General features: G+C 36.4%; 2 protein-coding genes across 15 annotated transcripts in view; one reads left to right on the forward strand and one right to left on the reverse strand.

The window, feature by feature from the left end:
* The window catches only part of LOC107568712 (epidermal growth factor receptor kinase substrate 8-like), a 44,077-nt gene extending 38,046 nt beyond the window's left edge, over nucleotides 1–6,031 (forward strand). For 9 of the 14 annotated variants that reach the window (XM_016254687.1, XM_016254690.1, XM_016254689.1 and 6 more), the window contains 2 exons: nucleotides 586–769; nucleotides 855–1,232. In XM_016254687.1, coding sequence (XP_016110173.1) covers nucleotides 586–769; nucleotides 855–1,140 — 470 coding nt within the window. In that variant the 3' untranslated portion in view covers nucleotides 1,141–1,232. Of the gene's footprint in view, nucleotides 1–585; nucleotides 770–854; nucleotides 1,233–1,423; nucleotides 1,804–5,095 lie in introns of those variants that run through there. The other 5 variants (XM_016254691.1, XM_016254701.1, XM_016254697.1 and 2 more) reach the window with 4 other exon arrangements.
* Nucleotides 6,032–8,948: 2,917 nt separating this feature from the next.
* Nucleotides 8,949–16,802, reverse strand: LOC107568714 (RNA polymerase II-associated protein 3-like). The gene is given in 13 exon segments (XM_016254702.1): nucleotides 8,949–9,313; nucleotides 9,385–9,485; nucleotides 10,592–10,686; nucleotides 10,756–10,879; nucleotides 10,954–11,069; nucleotides 11,561–11,653; nucleotides 12,718–12,788; nucleotides 12,871–12,992; nucleotides 13,066–13,193; nucleotides 13,543–13,653; nucleotides 13,737–13,877; nucleotides 13,955–14,145; nucleotides 16,727–16,802. Coding segments are annotated over 12 exon segments (1,338 nt in total). The 5' UTR covers nucleotides 14,105–14,145; nucleotides 16,727–16,802; the 3' UTR covers nucleotides 8,949–9,227.
* Between the last annotated feature and the right edge of the window lie 5,423 nt (nucleotides 16,803–22,225).

Consider the following 22,225-nt stretch of genomic DNA (forward strand, 5'->3'; position numbering starts at 1 on the left):
CTCTCTCTCACACACACACACACACACACACTCTCTCTCTCACACACGCACACACTCTCACACACACACACACACACCCACACACACACACACATTAACAATTTATTTAAGTCCACTTAAAATAAATAACTTACAGGGACATAAATATTATAGATGCAGTTAGATACATGTACAAAATAATGGGCCAGTGGCATGCAACAGGTCTTCACAATAAGCATATCACTCCGTTGTTATGGGTATAAATAACAGCGTCTCCACCATATATGACGCCTGCGTATGATAGAGGACAAAGCACAGTACTTTGCTAACTGTTTAGCCCTCTTTTTGGGCATCCCAAGTTGTTGAAGCCCTCTTACAACCAGCCTGTGTGTGTGTCCTAAGCTGCCAAATATAAAAACAAGTAATCGGCCTCTATAATCTCTGAAATGGTATTTAGGTATTTTACACACACTCTTACACACACACACACACACACAATTATCACATGTTCTGAAAAATAAGTCTTACCAGGTAAATTGATTCAAAACATGTAATACTTTCTCAATGACACACACACACCTGCAGCATTATTCACGTGTCTCTCAGGCCGAAAGTCCAACATGGAGGAGGTTCAGGACGAGCTGATGCACAGACTGACTCTGGGCCGAAGCGCTCAGAAGAAGTTCCAGGCTCCATCTCGCTCCAGCAGCCTGCCGGCGGTCAACATCACGTACGACTCCACGCCGGACGATGTGAAAGCCTGGCTGCAGCTCAAAGGCTTCAGCGAAGTGTGAGTGACCCGTTCATCCGCTCTGCTGTAGAGCATCATGGGAGATTAACAGTGATGGTCTGAGCTGATGTGGTTTGGTCTGCAGGACCATCAACAGTCTGGGTGTGCTGACCGGTGCTCAGCTCTTCTCTCTGAACAAAGACGAGCTGAAGACCGTCTGTCCTGATGACGGCGCTCGAGTCTACAGCCAGATCATCGTCCAGAAAGCCGCTCTCGAGGTGAGTCGACTTCCTCCGCTTCTCCTCACAGATCCTTCCTTATTTCTCTCTTCATTCCTCTTTAAACTCTTCTGTCATAGTCCAAATGTCTCGGACCGGATCACATCACACTGTCCGTGCAATTCTGGATCCATCCATAAAATAATACTATAATAGTGCTCCCCGAATTGAATCTGGAGTCTCCAGACAGCTGGTGATAATAATAAATAATTTATAATTTATGCATTTAGCAGACGCTTTTATCCAAAGCGACTTAAAGTGCATTCAGGCTATACATTTTTTACCAGTTTGTGTGTTCCCTGGGAATTTAACCTACGACCTTTTGCGCTGCTAACGCAATGCTCTACCACTGAGCCACAGGAACACTAATAAGGTGATAAGTTGCTCAACTCTGTAGTGTCGCTTTGGTTTTTCTGTGGTGTTTTGCTGTCTGCAGGTTTTCTTCTGACGCTCCCATGATCTTCACATGTAATCCACGTTCCTCTGAAGGTACTTTAGTATCATAGCGAGGCGGCTTTGCTCTGTTTAGTTAACACATCATTCACCGCACATGCACATAACCCGGCTAGGTTGCACCAGTTCTTACTTAAAGGGATAGTTCACAAACCTGTACGAGTTTATTACTTAAAGAATATATTTTGAAGAACGTTGGTATAGAAAGAGTATATTTTGGATTTGATCCCCAACATCCTTCGAAATAATTTCCTTTGTGCTCAACAGAAGATAGAAACTCGTACAGGTTTGAGGGCGAGTAAATTATTTTTGGGTGAACTGTCCCTTTAAATTGGAATATAAAGTCCTCACTTAGCTAGTTCATAACTAACTCTGTACTAATAATAATAATAGTGTCTCTGATAGTGTCAGTGCAGTTAAATCAATAATACAAATTTTTTTTATTGATTTAACTGCACTGCAAATTAAAAAAAATAAAACATAAGCATTTGTAGGGCTGGGCGATAAACCGATAATTATCGCGATATAATTTTCCCTCGATAAAACGATATGAAGAGTTAGAGAAAAGCCAAAAGCGGAACAAATCATTTATACTAAATGTATTTTTCATACAAATACCTAGAAACCATAGTCATTTTTACCATGGTATTGAGGTGCTATATGTGTGGCTTTAACTGTGGTTATCATGATCTAAATGTATGCTAGTATGGAAAACCAATGGTTAATTTTAATAAAACTCAGTCAGAATAATGAAATTTCACTATATAAAAATGAGGTTGTTACAGTTTCTACAGATGTTGCTGTTTTTGATAATGAGCATAAATTTACATCTGCATCCTAACTCAAGCTACTGTCAAATGTATATTTCTAAGAGACAAAATACATAATATTATTAATATTGCAGCTGCACTGCAAACTGTGCTGAAGATACACATCATCAAATTCAGGAACACAAACCTGATTCATGATTTGAAACGGTATCACTCATTAGAACATGCAGATACCAAGAAATGAATTTCTCTGTATTGACATTTATTTTGTTTTTGTTGGAAAAATGACTGGAAAAGTGTAAAGAATTCAAAAACGTGAAGTGTTTGTCATGTTCTGAGCATAAAGAGTCGTTTAAAACCACAATTAACCGTCTGGTTTCTACATCTTTCACTTGAAACTTGAAAGAAATAAAGATTCGAAAATGATCGTGATAATTATCGATATCGGCCGATATGAAAAATGTTATCGTGTGATTTTTTTGGGCCGTATCGCCCAGCCCTACGCATTTGTTTTAATTCGATTGATCTTATGATGCACATCGACTGAAGTCGATGCTCTGACCTGTAAATATTTAGTTTATGCATAGCTACGTTTAATGGTCCAATGCAAAAATATTTAGTAACTTGGTGCACATTTATGCCACAACTAGGTTTAGTTTTAACTTGCATGCAGCTGGTGCAAACGACCCCTGATGATCCTGACACAGAACCGCTCGTTACAGCTCATATTAATATTTCAACAGCTCCATTTATCTGATGGTCTGTATTTCATTGAATCTGTTCGAAATAAAAGCGAGCGCACATTTTAATAGATGCTCGTGTTGTTTAGTGGCTTCTGTCTGCTGTTTCCAGTCTTAGCTAGAGAATAGATGCTTTCCCAGAAGCCCTTAAGCGCCCCTTTACACATCCATCATCGTTAGTTTAGAGCATCTGATGAAGAACCTTCATGAACCTCATCCTCATTCACTCGTTTCTGCTCTTCCTCTCTCTGTCTCTCCAGCTTGTTTAAATGAGTGTTTCGTGAGATGTAGGGCTGGGTTGGAAATACTGATTTCTCGATTTTGATGAACCGATATTGATTCTTAAATCCCAAGAATCGATCTATGCTGTTTTCTGTTAATGCATGAACAAACCTTATTTGTAGCACCTCCCATCCGATAAATCGCAATAAGCTTTGTGCTTAGTTGCATTTGATAGGAAAGTCTCTGCTTTCAAATGTCAAATTTATCGTAAAATTCAAACAATAAATGCTGACAGATCGCTGTAGTGGACCGATTAGCTCTTCCTCTTTACTACTAGTTATAGCAGCAAATAAACATGAATGAACTTCAGAAGAAAATAGAGAAAAGATCTGAGAAAGCAGCATGCATGGTTATCTCACCGCGCAGTGCCAGTGCTCTAAACAAGTGATCGCGACACCTGACCTGATGAATAAGATCAGAATGAACATTTATTTATCTGTATCAAATATGTTATTCATGTTAATGCAGAGAATATGATTAATTGTTTTTAAAAACATTTGCCGGCCCTAAAATGTAGTAAAAATCTGTGTTCTCATGAGAAACTGTAGCTATACTAAGTAGAACGTGGAAGTAGTTGCGCAAGTAGTCCATTATATCAATAAAAAATTATTATAATAAATATTTATTATATAATTTTTGTGCAATTTAAAGGGTTAATTCACCCAAAAATTAAAATTAGCCCACAAATTACTCACCCTCAAGTCATCCTAGGTGTATATGATTTTCTTCTTTCAGACAAATCCAGTCGGAGTTATTTTTAAAATGGTCTTTCAAGCTGTTTAATGCCACTCAGCGGGTGTTGCATGCATCAGTCCAAAAGAAGTTAAATAAAAAGCGCCCATCCATAAATAAAGTGTCTCACACGGCTCCGGGTGGTGAACAAAGGCCTCCTGTAGCGAATCGATGAGTTTTTGTAAGAAAAATATCCATATTCAAAACGTAATAATCACTTGAATCTAGCTTGTGCTCACTGTTGTACACGGAAGCAGCTCCGGGCGGATGATGTATGAGGTCAGCGTTGTGCATGCTCCGCTCAGAAGTGACGAACACGGAAACCCAGCGGAAAGATCAAAACAAAACACCGGTCACTTATTAGAAGTACAAAACGAGGATTTGTAAAGAAGAATGTCGGGAGGATTTGGATATAAGCCAAGAGGAGACTGGTTTTTCTTTGCTAAAGTAAGGAAAGTTTGCTTCCTTTGCTCCTGTTAACAAACGGTGGTTTTCACGAGACTCACCGGCGCATGCGCAGCGCCGACCTCATACGTCATCCGCCCGGAGCTGCTTCTGTGTACAACTGCTGGCGCAAGCTACATTAAAGTGATTATTACGTTTTGAATATGGATATTTTTCTTACAAAAACGCATCGATTCGCTACAGGAGGCCTTTGTTCACCACCCGGAGCCGTGTGAGACACTTTTTTTATGGATGGGCGCTTTTTATTTAACTTCTTTTGGACTGAAGCATGAAAGATCAAAGACAATTTTTTATATAACTCCAACTGGATTCGTCTGAAAGAAGAAACTCATATACACCTAGGATGACTTGAGGGCGAGTAATTTGTGGGCTAATTTAAATTTTTGGGTGAACTAACCCTTTAAATATTTGATTACAAATCACTTTAAGGTGATGTGCTGACTGACAGGGTTTATTCAATAGTTTTTACAGCATTAGTTGAGAAAGATTTTTTTTTCCTTGGGGAAAAAAAAGTGACGTACTGTACCTGATTGCCTATATATCCAAAGGAATCAATACATAGAATCGAATTGCAAGCTTGTGAATCGAAATCGTGAAATTTGTCTCAATCCCCAGCCCTAGCGAGGTGTTTCTGAGTGTCTCACTGTGTTCTGTCTGTGTCTGTAGAGGAGCTCTGGCTCGGAGCTACAGGAGATCATGAGGAGGCGGCAGGAGAAGCTGGCGGTGGCGGCGAGCGATTCCGGCGTGGAGTCCTTCGACGAGGGGAGCAACCACTGACCCCTCACTCACCTCTGTCACCTCTGACCTTTTACAGGACGCCGTGGAGCGCGCTCAGTTTGCCGCCATAATGCGCCGTCGTCAGGAACTCTTGGACCCGTCCGATAACGGAACCGGATCGGACGCGGACGAACGAGCGTGACGAGACGCGAGAGGCTTTTTGTAGACATGTGAACGTTGCTGCGGCGTTCTCTGTAGGTTCCTGTGAGAACATCAGAGCAGTATGTAGTCTAGTGCCATCGAGTTCTGCCTTCATAGTCCAACATCCTAAAAACATTCACATTTATATGCAATCATTTACTGCTCGGACAGAAAACCTGTGTAAATACTCCCACACGATTGGCTGGATCTTGGACCAAATATCGATTTGATTAGCTATTGTTCCTCACAGACACTTCTGACTAATGACGTCTTGAATTATTCATCAGCTGCTTTGAATGTACCTGGAGAATTATGGGTAACGTTTTTTTTTTTTACTAGCAAAATAATGTTTCTGTTCATGATCGTTTTGTACTGAATTGTACCGCCAAATGAGAAGATTTATAAACCTAATGGAAATGAAATGTCAGTTTCTGTAGATCTGACGTGAGTTTCACAAGGACATTTGACAGATTTTGGGCCAAAATCCTCCTGCAGTCTGCAGATGATACTGATGATGCCATCAAACTTTCAGAAATATGACTTGATTATTTTCCTCTCTATCCCAGTAACGTGACTGATGTTTGGCCAAATCAATCTCTGGGTTCAAGGTTTCTGTTTAAACACAAATGTCACGCATTCAATCTGTAAATATAAAGCGTGTGCAGAATAAATGGGATCATGTGACCTTTGTGTGCCATCCATGATCGTGTGATTGTTAAAAAGATGATCAACTCTCAGACTCCTTTGTTTTTTTTGGGAGGTATTTTGCTCATTCAAACCAATAAAACCCAAGCATTTTCTACCTCCAGCAAGATTTGAACCGTGATTCAGTCCACCGTGCCACAGTCTTGAGAGCTTAGCTGTAGAAAATAAATCAATAAAGGGTAAGAGGGTGCGAGAAAACCTTGATTCAAATCCTCTCGGTGCTTACGCTTTTCCTCATTTGCTGAAGCTCTCAATAAGAGCTCAAAACACTCACCAGTGACTCAGGAGATAAAGAGTTGTCTTTTAATCATAGCAGCCGCAGTTCAAATCCCGCTACTGCTTGTTAAATAAATACAATGAAGCGTTCTAAGCCGAGATGGGCCAATGGTTAAGTCGTCTGAGCAAACAGAAGCATACTTGTTTGAAGGCTTGTTTCTTTGGAGAATGTTTTGTCTCAGTTGAGCGTTAAGTAAAAAAAAAAAAAACTAAAGCATAGTCCGTAGGGCTGGGTAAAAAATATTTATCTTGATATTAATAGATTCTCATTTTTATGGAACGATATCGATTCTTAAATCCCAAGAATCGATTAGTCTAGCCTGTTTTCAGTTAATGGATGGAACAATGAAGGGCACTTCCCATCTAATATATCGCAATAAGCATTGTACTTTGGTACTTTTAATATGAAACAAAGTCTCAGATTTCAAATTCTGTCCATTGTATTGCAGTATTTAAACAATAAATGCCGTTTTGGCGCTGTTTAATGTGGAGTGATCGCTGTATTGATCATCTCCTCCGCTTTATTACTAGTTATAGCACAAAATAAACATGACTAAACATCCGAAGGGAAGTTAAAAGAAAGAGTACAACTTTACAATACGTATTCTGTCTCATGTAATCGCTCGATCAGTGTTTCAGCCGTGCAAAGATGTCAATAATGGCTTGTAAACAATGTCACGCAACGTCACATTGACCTCCGAAAAAACGTATTTGGTGACCATAAACTCATTAATCATTTAGAAAAATAAACTGTAGTGAGGGGCATTTTGCTTCATATATGCACCATATAACATATTCATTATAATTTTTTACTGTTCTTCAATTTTATGTTTGAATAAATCCATCAAGTTTTTATGACCGCCACCATTAAATGTTTATATTTCAAAAAAACGAATAGAAGTAGAAATATTATGTAACTGTAACTTTATTACTGTAAAAACTTCATTGATTTTAACCTTCAATATTATAGTAATGTAGTACCAACCGACTCTCATGTATATTTTACACCAATAGTTGATTTTTTTTTCCTTGAGAAAATTTGGCATGTACTGTACTGATATATATCCAAAATAATCTATATTGAATCAAATCGGTAATCGAATCGAATCACAAGCTTGTGAATGAGAATTGAATCGAATCGTGAAATTTGTGCCAAAACCCAGCCCTAATAGTCCGCCTCAAGAGAGGGATTTAAACCAGGACTCCAAGCATCCTCCCTGAAACTTTGGGAGGGATTGTTTTGTCCCAGTCGATCATTCAGCAAATAAAACTAAAGGGTTTTCCACCTCGAGACAAAATAGCCTTCTATGCTTGAAGGAGCCGCTGAAGCGTACATGCTTCTTTTTGGAGGGAGTTTTGTTCATTCGGAACCAGTGAATCTAAAGAACCACAGTTCTTTCTTTTCTTTTATCAAATATGTGTAATATAAAATTGAGCTGGACTTCTATTAGGGCTGGGTTTTGACACAAATTTCACGATTCGATTCTCATTCACAAGCTTGCGATTCGATTACCGATTCGACTCAATATCGATTACTTTGGTTATGTATCAGGTACAGTACATACCAAATTTTCTCAAGGAAAAAAAATCTCTCAAATAATGCTGTAAAATATACATGAGAGTCAGTTGGTACTACATTACTATAATACTGAAGGTTAAGACTTAATGAGGTTTTTAAAAATAATAAAGTTACAATTACGAATTCGTTTTTTTTATATAAACATAATGAAACGTGGATTTATTCAAATAAATTAAACATTGAAGAACAGTAAACTGTATAATGAATATGTTATATGGTGCATATATTTAGCAAAATGCCCCTCTCTACAGTTGACTAATGAGTTTATGGTCACCGAATATGTTTTTCAGAGGTAAATGTGACGTTACGTGACATTGTTTACAAGCCATTATTGACATCTTTGCGCGGCTGAAACACTGATTGAGCGATTACATGAGACAGGAGACGGATTGTAAAGTTGTACTCTTTCTTTTAACTTACCTTCGGATGTTTAGTCATGTTTATTTTGTGCTATAACTAGTAATAAAGCAGAGGAGATGATCAGTTCAGCGATCACTCCGCATTAAACAGCGCCAAAACGGCATTTATTGTTTAAATACTGCAATACAATGGACAGAATTTGAAATCTGAGACTTTGTTTCATATTAAAAGTATCAAAGTACAATGCTTATTGCGATATATTAGATGGGAAGTGCCCTTCAACGTTCCGTCCATTAACTGAAAACAGGCTAGACTAATCGATTCTTGGATTTAAGAATCGATATCGTTCCGTAAAAATGAAAATCGATTAATATCGAGGTATCAATATTTTTTTACCCAGCCCTACCTTCTATAGCGCTGAATCATCTTTGCTTCATAACTGACAAATTTTGCAACACTTGTGATACTGAACTGACTTGAGCTTAATAATGACACTGTTACCTGTATTGCATTTAATACTATCGCACTGAATTAGATTATGTACCGTTGCTTAATTTTCTCCTGCTTATCACTGTGAAGCTGCTTTGAAACACTCTGTATTGCATAAAGCAATATATAAATAAAGATGACTTAATATAGTTAGAAATGTATAGATATTACATACATTTAATGAAGAAAATGTAGGATTGGAGTCTGGAGTCCCTTTGGATTTCATGTTGACTTTAATACTGCAGCATTCAGAACTACAGAAACAGAAGAAAAACACGTGAACCGACAGTGAACGTTTCAGATGGACTCATAATAGTATCGTATGAAATTCTGCTCCTCTGCACAGGAACCACATAAACCCATTCAAACGTCCGTTCGGAGGAATCGGAGCATCGGATTCATTCACAGCGAAGCCAGACAGTGAGGTGTCAGTCTGATCGTAAATCTAATCCGGAGAGATTTCTGTAGAGGTCAAAGGCCGTATTTCTTCTGCAAGTCTTGAACAGAAGCGTCTCCCAGACCGGCGCTGTGAATCCAGTCAAACAGCTCCTGTAAGACTGAAAGAAAGAAGAGTTTGCGTTTATTCGCCCGCTGTGTTCAGTGCTTGTGTGTGTTCGTGTGTTCGTACGTTTCTTCTCGGCGGACGACATGAACATGACGGTCATGTCAAACCTCCTCACGCTCGCCAGGCTCCTCAGGACGGCCAGCAGAAGAGGTGCATCTTCACGTCTGAAATCACAGACCAGACACAGGAAACAGGAAATGACATCATCACGTCGAACTCCCTTTGTCTGCAGTAAACGCCAGGGATGATAACTATAACCATAAATCACTTAGAGGCATTTTTTTCCAGCTGATGAATGATAAAAACATTGACAGCCAATCAGAATCAAAGCATTTGAAGTGCTGCTAATATAGTTATCGTTATTCTTAGCATTGTAGTTATTATAATAGTTATTGTTACAGTTACCACTGTAGTTACTGTTATCGTTTTAAAGTTACTGCTATAGTTATCATTATAGTTGCAGTTATATTCATTGTTATTGTCACGTTATAGTTATCGTTACGGTTCAGTGTTATTTTATTATTATTTATAAACTCTTATAGTATTCATTAATATTTAGAATTAGCTTTAATATTTATATTTTTTCAGTTTAGATTTTAATTTAATTTTCTAATGGTCTTTGTCATCATTAGACGTTTTTTTTATTAGCTGTAATTTATTTGAGTAATTTTAGTACTTCAACTGAAACCCATTTTAGTTCTTTCTCATTTTTGTTTATATTTTTCATCTAATATTTATATTTTATTTCACCTTCAGAATTATTTTTTTTTTATCGTTTTAGTTAACAATAACACTGATATAGTTACCATTCTAGTTAAGGTTATAGTTAGTTATGGTTACCGTTAGAGTTAAGTGATATGCTATTATAGTATTTATTTCTATTTAGAATTAGCTTTAATTTTTAGTTTAAGTTATAGTAATTTTATCATGTGTATTAGTATTTTTTTTAAATATTTTTTATATTAATAATAATGTTTATTAGTATTTTTTAAATTCTATTTAGCTGTAATTTATTTTTTATTTTCATTTTCGTAATTTTTTTCCTACTTCAACATATTTATTTCAGTTAGTTGCCATGGTAACGTTTATAATTTTCATTTATATTTTCCATTAAATATTTACATTTTATTTCACTTTCTGAACATTTTTCTCAAATCGTTTTAGTTAATAGCACTGCTATAGTTATTGTTGATAGTAACTTTTATAGTCATCTTTACAGTTATAATTCTCGGTTCATCATCATCATCTTCATCTTCATCTGAGCACTCACTGAAAGAAGCTGTGGAAGGTCTTGAGGATGTGGTTGAGAACATCAGGCTCCAGAGAGTTCTGGAAGATCTTCAGATAAGCGTCTGGACTGATTTGCTGCAATGTTAAACGTTGAGATGAGAAGCACAGATAGAGAGAGGATAGAGTGAGCGGCACTGACGCTACCTTCAGATATCTGTAAGTGGATTGTGGGTGACGGCTGGTCTTCCTGAGGTCGGCCTCCAGCTGGAAAGCGTTGCTGGGTGGAGGAGGAATCGATTCAGGATCTGCAGATGCATCTACACAAGCCCTGAAACACAAGACATTGACAGACTCACTCCAGCAGCAGGAGAGCGTGACGATCGGATCACGACATCTGCTCACCTGGATACAGGAGCGTCTGAGATCTCATCTATCTTCTGGATCTTGGGATGCGGTGAAGACGTGGACGGTGAGATCTCTGCACCCACCTCCTGGATGTCAAGCCTTCTCAAGGGTTTCTGAGGCGACACAAACACACATGATGCGTTGACGCTCAACATACACAAAAACGACCTCAATTCCTCCTCATATGTGAGCCTGGAGCACAAAAGCAGTGTTGAGTCGCTGGGGTATATTTGTAGCAATAACCAACAATACATTGTATGGGTCAAAATTATCGATTTTTCTTTTATGCCAAAAATCATTAGGATATTAAGTAAAGATCATGTTTCATGAGGATATCTGGTAAATCTCCTACCGTAAATATATCAAAACTTAATTTCTGATTAGTAATATGCATTGCTAAGAACTTCATTTGGACAACTTTAAAGATGATTTTCTCAATATTTAGATTTTTTTGCACCCTCAGATTCCAGATTTTCAAATAGTTGCATCTCGGCCAAATATTGTCCGATCCTAACAAACCATACATCAATGGAAAGCTCATTTATTCGAGAAATTGACACTTATGACTGGTTTTGTGCTCCAGGGTCACATATCACGGACTCACGGCGGATCTGAGATCTTCAGGTTTGTTGATGGACTGGATGCTTCTCCTCTGTTTGTTGTCCTCTGGAGCCAGAAGACCGCTGCTCCTCATCTCCTGATGAACAGGTGAATGATAAATCATGATAAATCAGTAATCATGATCCTCATGAACTCCATCTGCATCTGCTCTGAGTTTGAGTCGCTAACTGTAACGTGCATTTAGGAAACGAGAAGCTTAAAAGAGAAGCTTCAAGGGCTCCCTGCGAGTTTTGACCATGGTATAAAAATTAATGTTATAAAAGGTCAAAAATATTAGTATCGTAATTTTACAGTTGTAATGTAAATAATAAAAAATTTTTTAAATACTTGATTTTTATTTGTGTGAAATATTGGAATCAAATAAAAAAATTTAATGACTATTATTATATATAATTTTTATTAGTCATTTTATATTTAATGTTTATAATTAAATTAAATATAAAAATATAATATAAATAAACAAAATATTTTTTTATATTTTTTTTCTTTTAGTATTTGAAATATTACAATAGCAGTATTCTTTATTCAGTCATTTTTATATTTTAATTTAGTAATAATAATCACAAAATTTTGGTCAAGTTGTTCAGCCCTATCAAGCACAGCAAAGTTATTTTTTTTTTTGCGTTCCTAATTTTTATCAGAAAAATTGCAATTTGATTTTTTCCCCCCAAAATGCTGTGCATTTATTCAAAACAATTTTACAGCTTTAATGTAAAAAATATAAAAATTGTATTAAGTCAAGTATCTATAAAATTGTATTAATAGTAATATTTCTTCTTTTGTTTTTATCTAGTCATGTTACTGCTTTTATTTAATAATAATAATAATAATAATAATAATAATAATACAGCCATGTTGATAAATATAATCACAACATTTTGGCTACAAACTGTAATACTGGTAAAAAAATGTATAGCCTGAATGCACTGTAAGTCGCTTTGGATAAAAGCGTCTGCTAAATGCATAAATTATTATTAATTATTACAAACAAGCACAGCAAACTTGGATTTAAATTTTTTTTTTTTTTTTTAAATCCACAATCACAACAATTTTTATCAGGAAAAACTGCAACAAGATTTTTGTCCCCAAATCATCCCTAGACCAGACGAATCCATGACCGTGTGCTGCGGACACACGTACCGCTGAGAGTTTCTCGATCTCACTCAAGGCCTGTTTGTTTCCCGGCTCAAGCTTCAGAACCTGCTCGAAATCTGCAGACAAACACAAACGCATGTGAGCTCCTCAGAAACGAGGATGAGGCTGCGAAAGCGACCGAAGCGATGGATGACGGACCTTCTTTGGCCTCTCTGGTCCTGCCTCGAGCGGCTCTGGCCGTGGCTCGTCTGGCGAAGGCTTTGGCGTACGAGGCGTCGAGAGCGAGAGCTGCGCTACAGTCCTGCTCCGCCTCGCTGAACCTGCACAAACACACACCACACTCTAACACAAGCATGCACTAGACAGTGAGCACACTTCTGAGGGATGTGTCACCTGTGGAGTCTGAGGTAAGCCATGGCTCTGTTAGCAGGCAGCAGTGCATTCGTCCCATCCGCCTGCATTCCTCTCGAGTAACACTCCACCGCCGCCTCGTACTCGCCTTCTTTAAAGTAAGCGTTCCCCTGAAACACACACACACTCACTTCATTTGAACAACTTTAAAGGCGATTTTCTCAATATTTAGATTTTTTTTTGCACCCTCAGATTCCAGATTTTCAAATAGTTGTATCTCGGCCAAATATTGTCCGATCCTAACAAACCATACATCAATGGAAAGCTTATTTATTCAGCTTTCAGATGATGTATAAATCTCAATTTCGAAAAATTGACCCTTATGACTGGTTTTGTGCTCCAGGGTCACATATTTTAGTCTTCTTATTTCATCGACGATATTGTATGTTGATACAATTAGTGTTTAATGACGTCGGTGTTGTCTCGTCTCTGTCATTAACAAAATGAACACTAACGGACCTTCTCTTTCTCGGTCAGCGCCAGATCTCTGTCCACCTGAAGCCCTTCAGAGTAGGATTCGTTGGAGTGGACCGGGCTCTCCTCCGCGTCCATGGCCTCCAGAGACTTATCCTGCAAACAAACAGCATTCATCTGTGAAATCATCGCGTCTTTATGCACATCAGAGCGTGAATCAGAATGCATAGTCGTATTACCACATCAAATTTGTCCCAGGCCTGATAATCGTAGGATTTTATGCGCTGCGTCTCCTTTTGCTCTTTCAGACCGTTAGTCTGGTGCTTCACGCTCTTTTTCGTCGTCTTATAATCTTTGTTCCTCACCGGCGGGAGAGTCTTCTGGAATAAAATACATTTCTAGCAAACAAACAACACCTGAATCTGAAGTGCTGTATTGAGTTTGCTCAGAGTTTTACCGGCGGTTCGCTGACGTTTCTGGCGCGGAGCTGCTGGTCTTTCTTCTTGATTTCTCCCTCCTAGTTGTTCAGCTCCTTCATGAAGTTCTGCAGATCTTCTGCGTTCTGTCGCATCTGTATCTGCAGCTCCACCGCTTTATTTCCTGACATCACTGCGCTCTTCTAGACCACATCAGACAGACAGAGATTCCCTGCAACACACACCACCTCAACAGTTTAAAATAATTACAAACTACTACAATCAAAACCATTGTTTATTCATGCACCGGCCAGTTTTGAGCTCTACTTTGCTTCCATATCAGACTAGCGGAAAGAAAACATCCGAAATACACATTTGTGACCCTGCAGCACAGAAGCAGTGTTGAGTCGCTGGGGGATATTTGTAGCAATAGCCAACAATACATTGTATGAGTCACAATTATACATTTCTCTTTAATGCCAAAAATCATTAGGATATTAAGTAAAGATCATGTTCCATGAAGATACCTTGTAAATTTCCTACCGTAAACTTAATGTTTGATTAGTAATATGCATTGCTAAGAACTTCATTTGAACAACTTTAAAGATGATTTTCTCAATATTTAGATTTTTTTGCACCCTCAGATTCCAGATTTTCAAATAGTTGTATCTCAGCCAAATATTGTCAGATCCTAACAAACCATACATCAATGGAAAGCTTATTTATTCATCTTTCAGATGATGTATACATCTTAATTTCGAAAATTGACCCTTATGACTGCTTTTGTGCTCCAGGGTCACATTTAAGTGTTTATATATTGCACTTGATCTATTTGCATCTGTAGATTTCAATTCCAATGCATATCTTTAAAGGTTTTTATCTCCACTTCAGCAGCACTTGCATACACCAGAACTTACAGGTTCATTCCTCTCTATATTCTGAAGGTTTTTACTGAGGGGTTTGTTTATATATAATTCACACTGATTTATACAACATTTTATTCCTAAAAACATGGCGAAAATGTATTTGTTTTCTGTCTGTTGACAGTACTTTCTGATAAAAAGAGAAATACAAAATCCCCTCTGGAAAAACCTTTAATATGTCAACAAAATCAAACGAGAATTTTGCTGCTGGCTTCATCAAATGTTCAGATTTCTGTTTCGGAATATGCAAAATGCATTTTTTAGTACATGTAACATTCCAGAAAACTTGCATTATAAAATGTCTTAATGTACTGTGATTAATTCACTGGGAAGGTATGGTGATTTCTATTAAATAAAAGTTTTACAGAGTTTTACCACAGTTAGCACCGGGTTACCATAGAAAACCACAAAATAATAAATCACGCAAAATGAGTCAATTCTTCAAGAGATTAGTCAGTTAATTATTTGTATATTACTTGTAATTAATGCAATTATTAATGACTTATTACGATCATTAAAGCTAATTATGATTTTACAGTGGAAACAGCGACCGTAGTCCATGAAGATACCTTGTAAATTTCCTACCGTAAACTTAATGTTTGATTAGTAATATGCATTGCTAAGAACTTCATTTGAACAACTTTAAAGATGATTTTCTCAATATTTAGATTTTTTTGCACCCTCAGATTCCAGATTTTCAAATAGTTGTATCTCAGCCAAATATTGTCAGATCCTAACAAACCATACATCAATGGAAAGCTTATTTATTCATCTTTCAGATGATGTATACATCTTAATTTCGAAAATTGACCCTTATGACTGCTTTTGTGCTCCAGGGTCACATTTAAGTGTTTATATATTGCACTTGATCTATTTGCATCTGTAGATTTCAATTCCAATGCATATCTTTAAAGGTTTTTATCTCCACTTCAGCAGCACTTGCATACACCAGAACTTACAGGTTCATTCCTCTCTATATTCTGAAGGTTTTTACTGAGGGGTTTGTTTATATATAATTCACACTGATTTATACAACATTTTATTCCTAAAAACATGGCGAAAATGTATTTGTTTTCTGTCTGTTGACAGTACTTTCTGATAAAAAGAGAAATACAAAATCCCCTCTGGAAAAACCTTTAATATGTCAACAAAATCAAACGAGAATTTTGCTGCTGGCTTCATCAAATGTTCAGATTTCTGTTTCGGAATATGCAAAATGCATTTTTTAGTACATGTAACATTCCAGAAAACTTGCATTATAAAATGTCTTAATGTACTGTGATTAATTCACTGGGAAGGTATGGTGATTTCTATTAAATAAAAGTTTTACAGAGTTTTACCACAGTTAGCACCGGGTTACCATAGAAAACCACAAAATAATAAATCACGCAAAATGAGTCAATTCTTCAAGAGATTAGTCAGTTAATTATTTGTATATTACTTGTAATTAATGCAATTATTAATGACTTATTACGATCATTAAAGCTAATTATGATTTTACAGTGGAAACAGCGACCGTAGCAACGTTACGCTGGCGCGGAAGCTACGGTTACCATGGCAACTCGTCAAAAGTTAACCTAACAACAACGCGGCCTCGAAAAAGCCGCTAGCTACAGATGAACAAGATTCCGCGAAAACAAACAAACAAAAAGTAAATAAATAAATCGAAATGAATTATCGTCAGTCTGTCATTCTGCGACAGAAACAGCAGGAAGCTGCGTGGAGCTAAACGCCTCGTACACACTGATGATTAACTTACTGGCGTGCTAACACACATGTGGGATATCTCTTCTGCTAATCACAAACTTGTTATAAACGCTTGTTTGGAGACGCTCATCCAGGTGGGTTAAAATCAGCAGTAAAGAGCAGAATCAGAGGTGCGCTTCATACCTGCGGGGATGATGAAGAGTCTCGAGCAGCAACACACTCCTCAGCGCGCATGCGCCAACTACGTCACGCACACGACTGAAAAACTGAAAAAGCTAGAAATCATTATTTTCTTTATTACCCTTTTTTTGGGGTGTATATAGTGCGCGTCTTTTGTCAGGAAATGAACTATATATATATTTAAAAAAAAAAAATATATATATATATATATAGTCTATTGCAATTGTGTCGGACTTTTATTTTGAAAACAGCAACGCAACCTGGCCGGGATCTTATGTTGAGCAAAATGATCTTATTTGGAAAAATCAAAATAATATAAAAATAACTAAAGCACACACTAAGTAGATTAGCGAGCTACTTTAATCCTCCGTCGCCCTTTGCGTGTTTTCAGTCACGTGACATTTGCGATGATGGCTCGAAATAGGGCTGAAGAAGAGGAGAGTAGCGATAAAGAGCCGCTGCAGGACAGCAGAGTGTGTGTGTGTGTGTGTGTGTGTCTGTGTGTGTACCTGTTTTTCGTGAGAGCGTGTGTGAGAGAGAGAGAGAGAGTCATCCTGGGATTGGTGTGTTTTGTCCCGCAGGTGTGTGTTCGGAGCAGAGCGCTGCGCTCCATCCTCGCCGGTCGCAAGGTGAGTCGAGAGGAGGCGGAGCAAGTGTTTGACAGCTGTTTCCATGACCACGCCCCCTTCGGCCGAATCCTACACTGCAAGAAAGAGCAAAATTCGTTTACAGAGATTACGAGAACCGAGACCGATACCTATGGGATGATATTAGACTCAAAATGATTAATTGTGCGTGCGTCTATTAATCATTTTGAGTCTAATATCATCCCATAGATACCACGCCAACCTCTGACTCTGCAGTAATGCCATCCAGACCAGCTGACAGAAGAGTATAATGTACTGTGCTGTTCTCATGCTGAAGGAAGAGTTATAAGCACACACTTGCCTTTTTCATCTCTAAATGTTTGACGGCACGACTGATGTTGTTTTTTATCTGAGCTTCAGTTTGAAAAGGATGGGATTATTGATGATCAAATCTGTCTTTGTATATGATTGAACAGTTATTCTTGCAAATATTCAGTATTCATGGAGGCTCGGGGTTTCTATAATAATCTGAGATCTGTACAAAACTGAAAACCTTTCAATTCAAGCAACTGAGAATTAATCAACATTATTTTACGTGAGTGTTTTTCCTTTGGGCTTTAAAGTCAGTTGCTGCTGTTTGTATGAATAAACTAGAACAGGCTCATATTTCCATAGAATAATATAATATAATTATTATACATATTATAGTTTATTTATTTATAGTAAATAAAATGGGTAATTTAACAGGGTTGTTTTTTTCAATTAATAAATTATTAAATATTAAATTAATTGCAAAATAAGGGTTTCCTCTGATTAGAAATAAAGACGTAGAAATAATTAACATCAGTGTAATTCATACAGTTTGGTTGATGCAAAGTGCTTCACAGTTATGGCATGATGCTAGAAAGTTGCGTATATTTAATAAATGATTAATTTTCATGTGAAGTAGAATTACATGTCAAATTTTTTTTTAAATTTACATAATATTTAACATGTGTAATAGACATTTAGAATACGAGTTCCAGCGCCCTCCTGTGGTGAATTGTGTGAATTACAATAATGCGATTTATTTCTACAGATTTAACTCGATTCAGAAGAAAACCTTGCAGTAAATTACTTTGCATTGATTTCATTTTATTTAACAAATTAATCACGAGCCTCTGCAACAACAAAACATCTGGAAAACCGCCCTTTTCTTCTGTAGAAATGTATTCTTTTATCTGTGGTGAATTACACTGTTGCAAATTTATGTTAAATAATTTTTTGCATTACTTCTAAATTATCTAATAAATTATTGATTATACTGTGCGGCGACAAAACATTTTATTCATAAATATTACATTTTTAAAAATGCAAATCAAATGAACTCCTATGGTAAACTATACGAATTACACTGCTGTTAATCATTTCTACATTTTTAATTCTAGTCAGAGGAAAACCATATTTTGCATTGATTTAATATTCAATACATTTTCACGTGAAGCAGAAACACGTCTGTTAAACTACCTTTTTAATTTACTATAAACATATTTTACATCAGTAATAGACATTTAGAATACGAGTTTCAGCGCCCTCCTGTGGTGCATTGTGTGAATTACACCAATGCGATTTATTTCTACAGATTTAACTCGATTCAGAAGAAAACCTTGCAGTAAATTGTGCAATGATTAAAAAAAATCAATTACCACGAGCAGCAGAAAATGTAAAATTATTCCTTTTATTTACGAAATATATTTTACATCTATACATTGAGTTTAATTAAGTGAATTACACCAATGCAGTTTATTTCTACTATGCATATAGCTTTATTCCTCTGACAGCTTTTATAACTTATTTTATTGCTTTATTTAGTGGTGCTACTGCGTTGATTATAATCATCTGTGCACTTTCATACACGTTGCATTTATGCTCACTGAAAAAAACTTTTATTTTGCATATATTCCGGCACATCTGTGCTCATTTACTTTATCATCTGTAATTAAATATGATTTTATGCAGCTTTTACAAAGCGTCAAACCTTCTGAAGTCCAGCGGCGCGTCTTGGAGGATCTTGAGGAGGAAGATGAGCGGTTCTTCATCTCTGACCCTGAGCGTGACCTCTGACCCCAAACAAGCCCACTTTAAATTCACGATTAATTACTGCGACCTTAAAATCATTTGGACACTTAAATCATAATTAGTCCGGTTTTAAATGCATATTTAATTACCAAAATTAAAGCAACTACAATTCTTCATAGAGAAAACTAGTACACAAGCAACACACTTGAAAAAAAATGTTTAAAGCCTGACATACACAACAAAAATCTGATTTAATTTTTTTTAAAGGAACAGTAAAATGCATGTGTTATGTTATATTTTGTCATATTTGATGCATCAGTCTGAGAATATCAAGGGAAAAACAGCTCAGTCAGACAAACCCAGCAGAAAAAACATGCCATTTTTTGCAGATGCTGATATTTATAATGGACAAAACGATGAAAACCAAGTCAATTAAGTTGCTTCAGTCCAGTAAGTGTTGAAATATTACTAATAAAATAAGTTATTCTTATGTTGGACGAATGTAAAGTTTTACTAGAAGACCTTTTACTTGCTGAAAACCCCCATAATCTCTCAAAACTATATAATTCAAGTATCAGATATGATGCATGCTTCATCTGTGCTGCATCTAAATTTGCAATAAGTTTCTGGAAGCAGATATTCATGTTACAACGTCGTGCATTTCATAAAATAATTACAATCCGCAAACCTAAAATAGAAGGTGCTGGCCATTAAATCCAGATTATTTATGTATTTTGTATTGATAAAATTTTTTGATTTTCTCCTACTTTAATATTTCAGTGTTGTAATTTATGCTAAACTTGTAAGTATACCATGTAGGTATTTATGCATACATTATATATGCATGTTTTGCATCAAATTGCAAGATAATTAAAAATGATAAACAGTCATAAAAAAAATCAAAGCTCCGAATGCTTTAACTTTTAAATAGCTGTAGCGCAAAGTTAATTTAAAAATCTTGATTCATTTTAAAAATGTATTATTTTTAAGGTATTTAAGGTAAAATGACCCGGATACGAGATTCGCTCTAATATAATATTCTGATATCAACAATAATAATTATTATCATTTGTATTAAATATGATTTGTAGCACAAGAGCAGATTTACAGCTGCATAAACACAAATGTTCCTGTATTTAATCGGTCTAATCTCACAATGTGTTTCTTGTGCTGTGTATATCCTGAAAAAACATTTTCACTCAGAAACTGGTAATACATTTCACGTTACGTGTGAAGCTGGCTAAATATTTTATTTACTTTTGGGGGAAAAAAATAAAAAAATGCACCAATCAATAGTTTAGTGTTTTATTGGTTTGCATCAATATTGTTTGTAAATGTATTCCATTATGTTGCGGTGATATACACGGTCTGTAAGTCGCTTTGGATAAAAGTGTCTGCTACATGATTAAATGTAAATGTAGAAGTAAGCACCACTTGGCATCATGGAAATGAATATATATAATTTATAAATGTGTGTGTGGTTGTACATACACACATGTAGTTGTTGTTTTTTTGGTGTCATTATTATTATACTCTTATACCTTTGGTTCTTTAATATTTGGAATTGTTTTTAGCTTTATTTTTTGGTTTTCATTTAAATGTTAAGTTTTGGAATGTTGTTGTATGCATTTGTTGCATTTTTTTATTTAATCTCTTTATTTTTAAAATGTGTATAAGTAGTATTTATACAGTTGTAGCTTCTAGTTTTAAATTTATTAAAAAAAATAAAAATAAATTTAAATAAAAAAATAAAAAAAAAATACAAAAAAAATAAATAAAAATAAAACGCATACAAAAATAAAAAAAATAATATATAAATGTTTTTGGTGGATCAGAAGTGCTGTAGTCAGACCTCAGGAGATCCGAGACACAAACACAATATTCCTCAGTGATCTGTGTGTTATAGTTCACCTCAGCCGTTCAGTTTAACCATATATACTTGTATGGTGTGTTCCAGGTGTATCACATGAAGCCGGTCAGTCGGGAGCGTGGAGATGCTCAGACCATTTCACACGACCCCTGACCTTTACTGCCCGACCCCAGCATGGACGTCCACATGCACTACGGCCTGAACGACGGCTTTTACATGAAGCTGATTACGATGACGACAGCCGAGCCAAACCCTACCTTATTTATGATCAAGACATTACACATGAAGGAAATAACCCACGGATTCACACAAGCCCAGAAACCAGTTCCTTCGTCTTTAAAGCATGACACGCTCATTGTGTTTCGGCAGACAGGTGACAGGTGAGCTGGTCTGTAGTAAAGACAAGAACGCAGTCTGACAGCATGCATCACACGATCATCTACACTAAACCAGCAGGTTCTGAACGACACTCGGATGGTTTTAAGACGAGCATCACTATCATCACCGCTCACACTTAGGATGAGGGATTTCAACAAACCCTAAAGCATGTGCGTTTGAAACGAACGATTCCTGATGCTTTAAACGAGCAGACACATGATTACAATCAAGCCGGTTTTATTGGTGGACGATAAAACAAACCTCAGCCATATTTACAGACCGGAAGATCACAAAAACCTGATTCATGCAAGACGGTAAGAATCCACCTAGCAACCATTTAGAAACTCTTAGCAACCACATTGCAATCGAGATCATTATAGTAGAAAACCCCCGAAAAACTAAACCCATAGTAAAACATCACTTGAAATAAAAAAAACGTAAATAGTATTTATAATTATACTTTTAGATCATATTTTTATTATAATAATACAATACATTAAATAATATTTTAATAACTAAAATAAAATATTTAGGCATAAATAAAAATGACAAAAACCTCACTACACTATTAAAAATTACAAAAACTTTCAAATTAAAATGACAAAAAAA

Source organism: Sinocyclocheilus grahami, unplaced genomic scaffold (assembly GCF_001515645.1).
Source record: "Sinocyclocheilus grahami isolate Dianchi unplaced genomic scaffold, SAMN03320097.WGS_v1.1 scaffold1275.1, whole genome shotgun sequence".
In the NCBI taxonomy this organism is placed as follows: domain Eukaryota; kingdom Metazoa; phylum Chordata; class Actinopteri; order Cypriniformes; family Cyprinidae; genus Sinocyclocheilus; species Sinocyclocheilus grahami.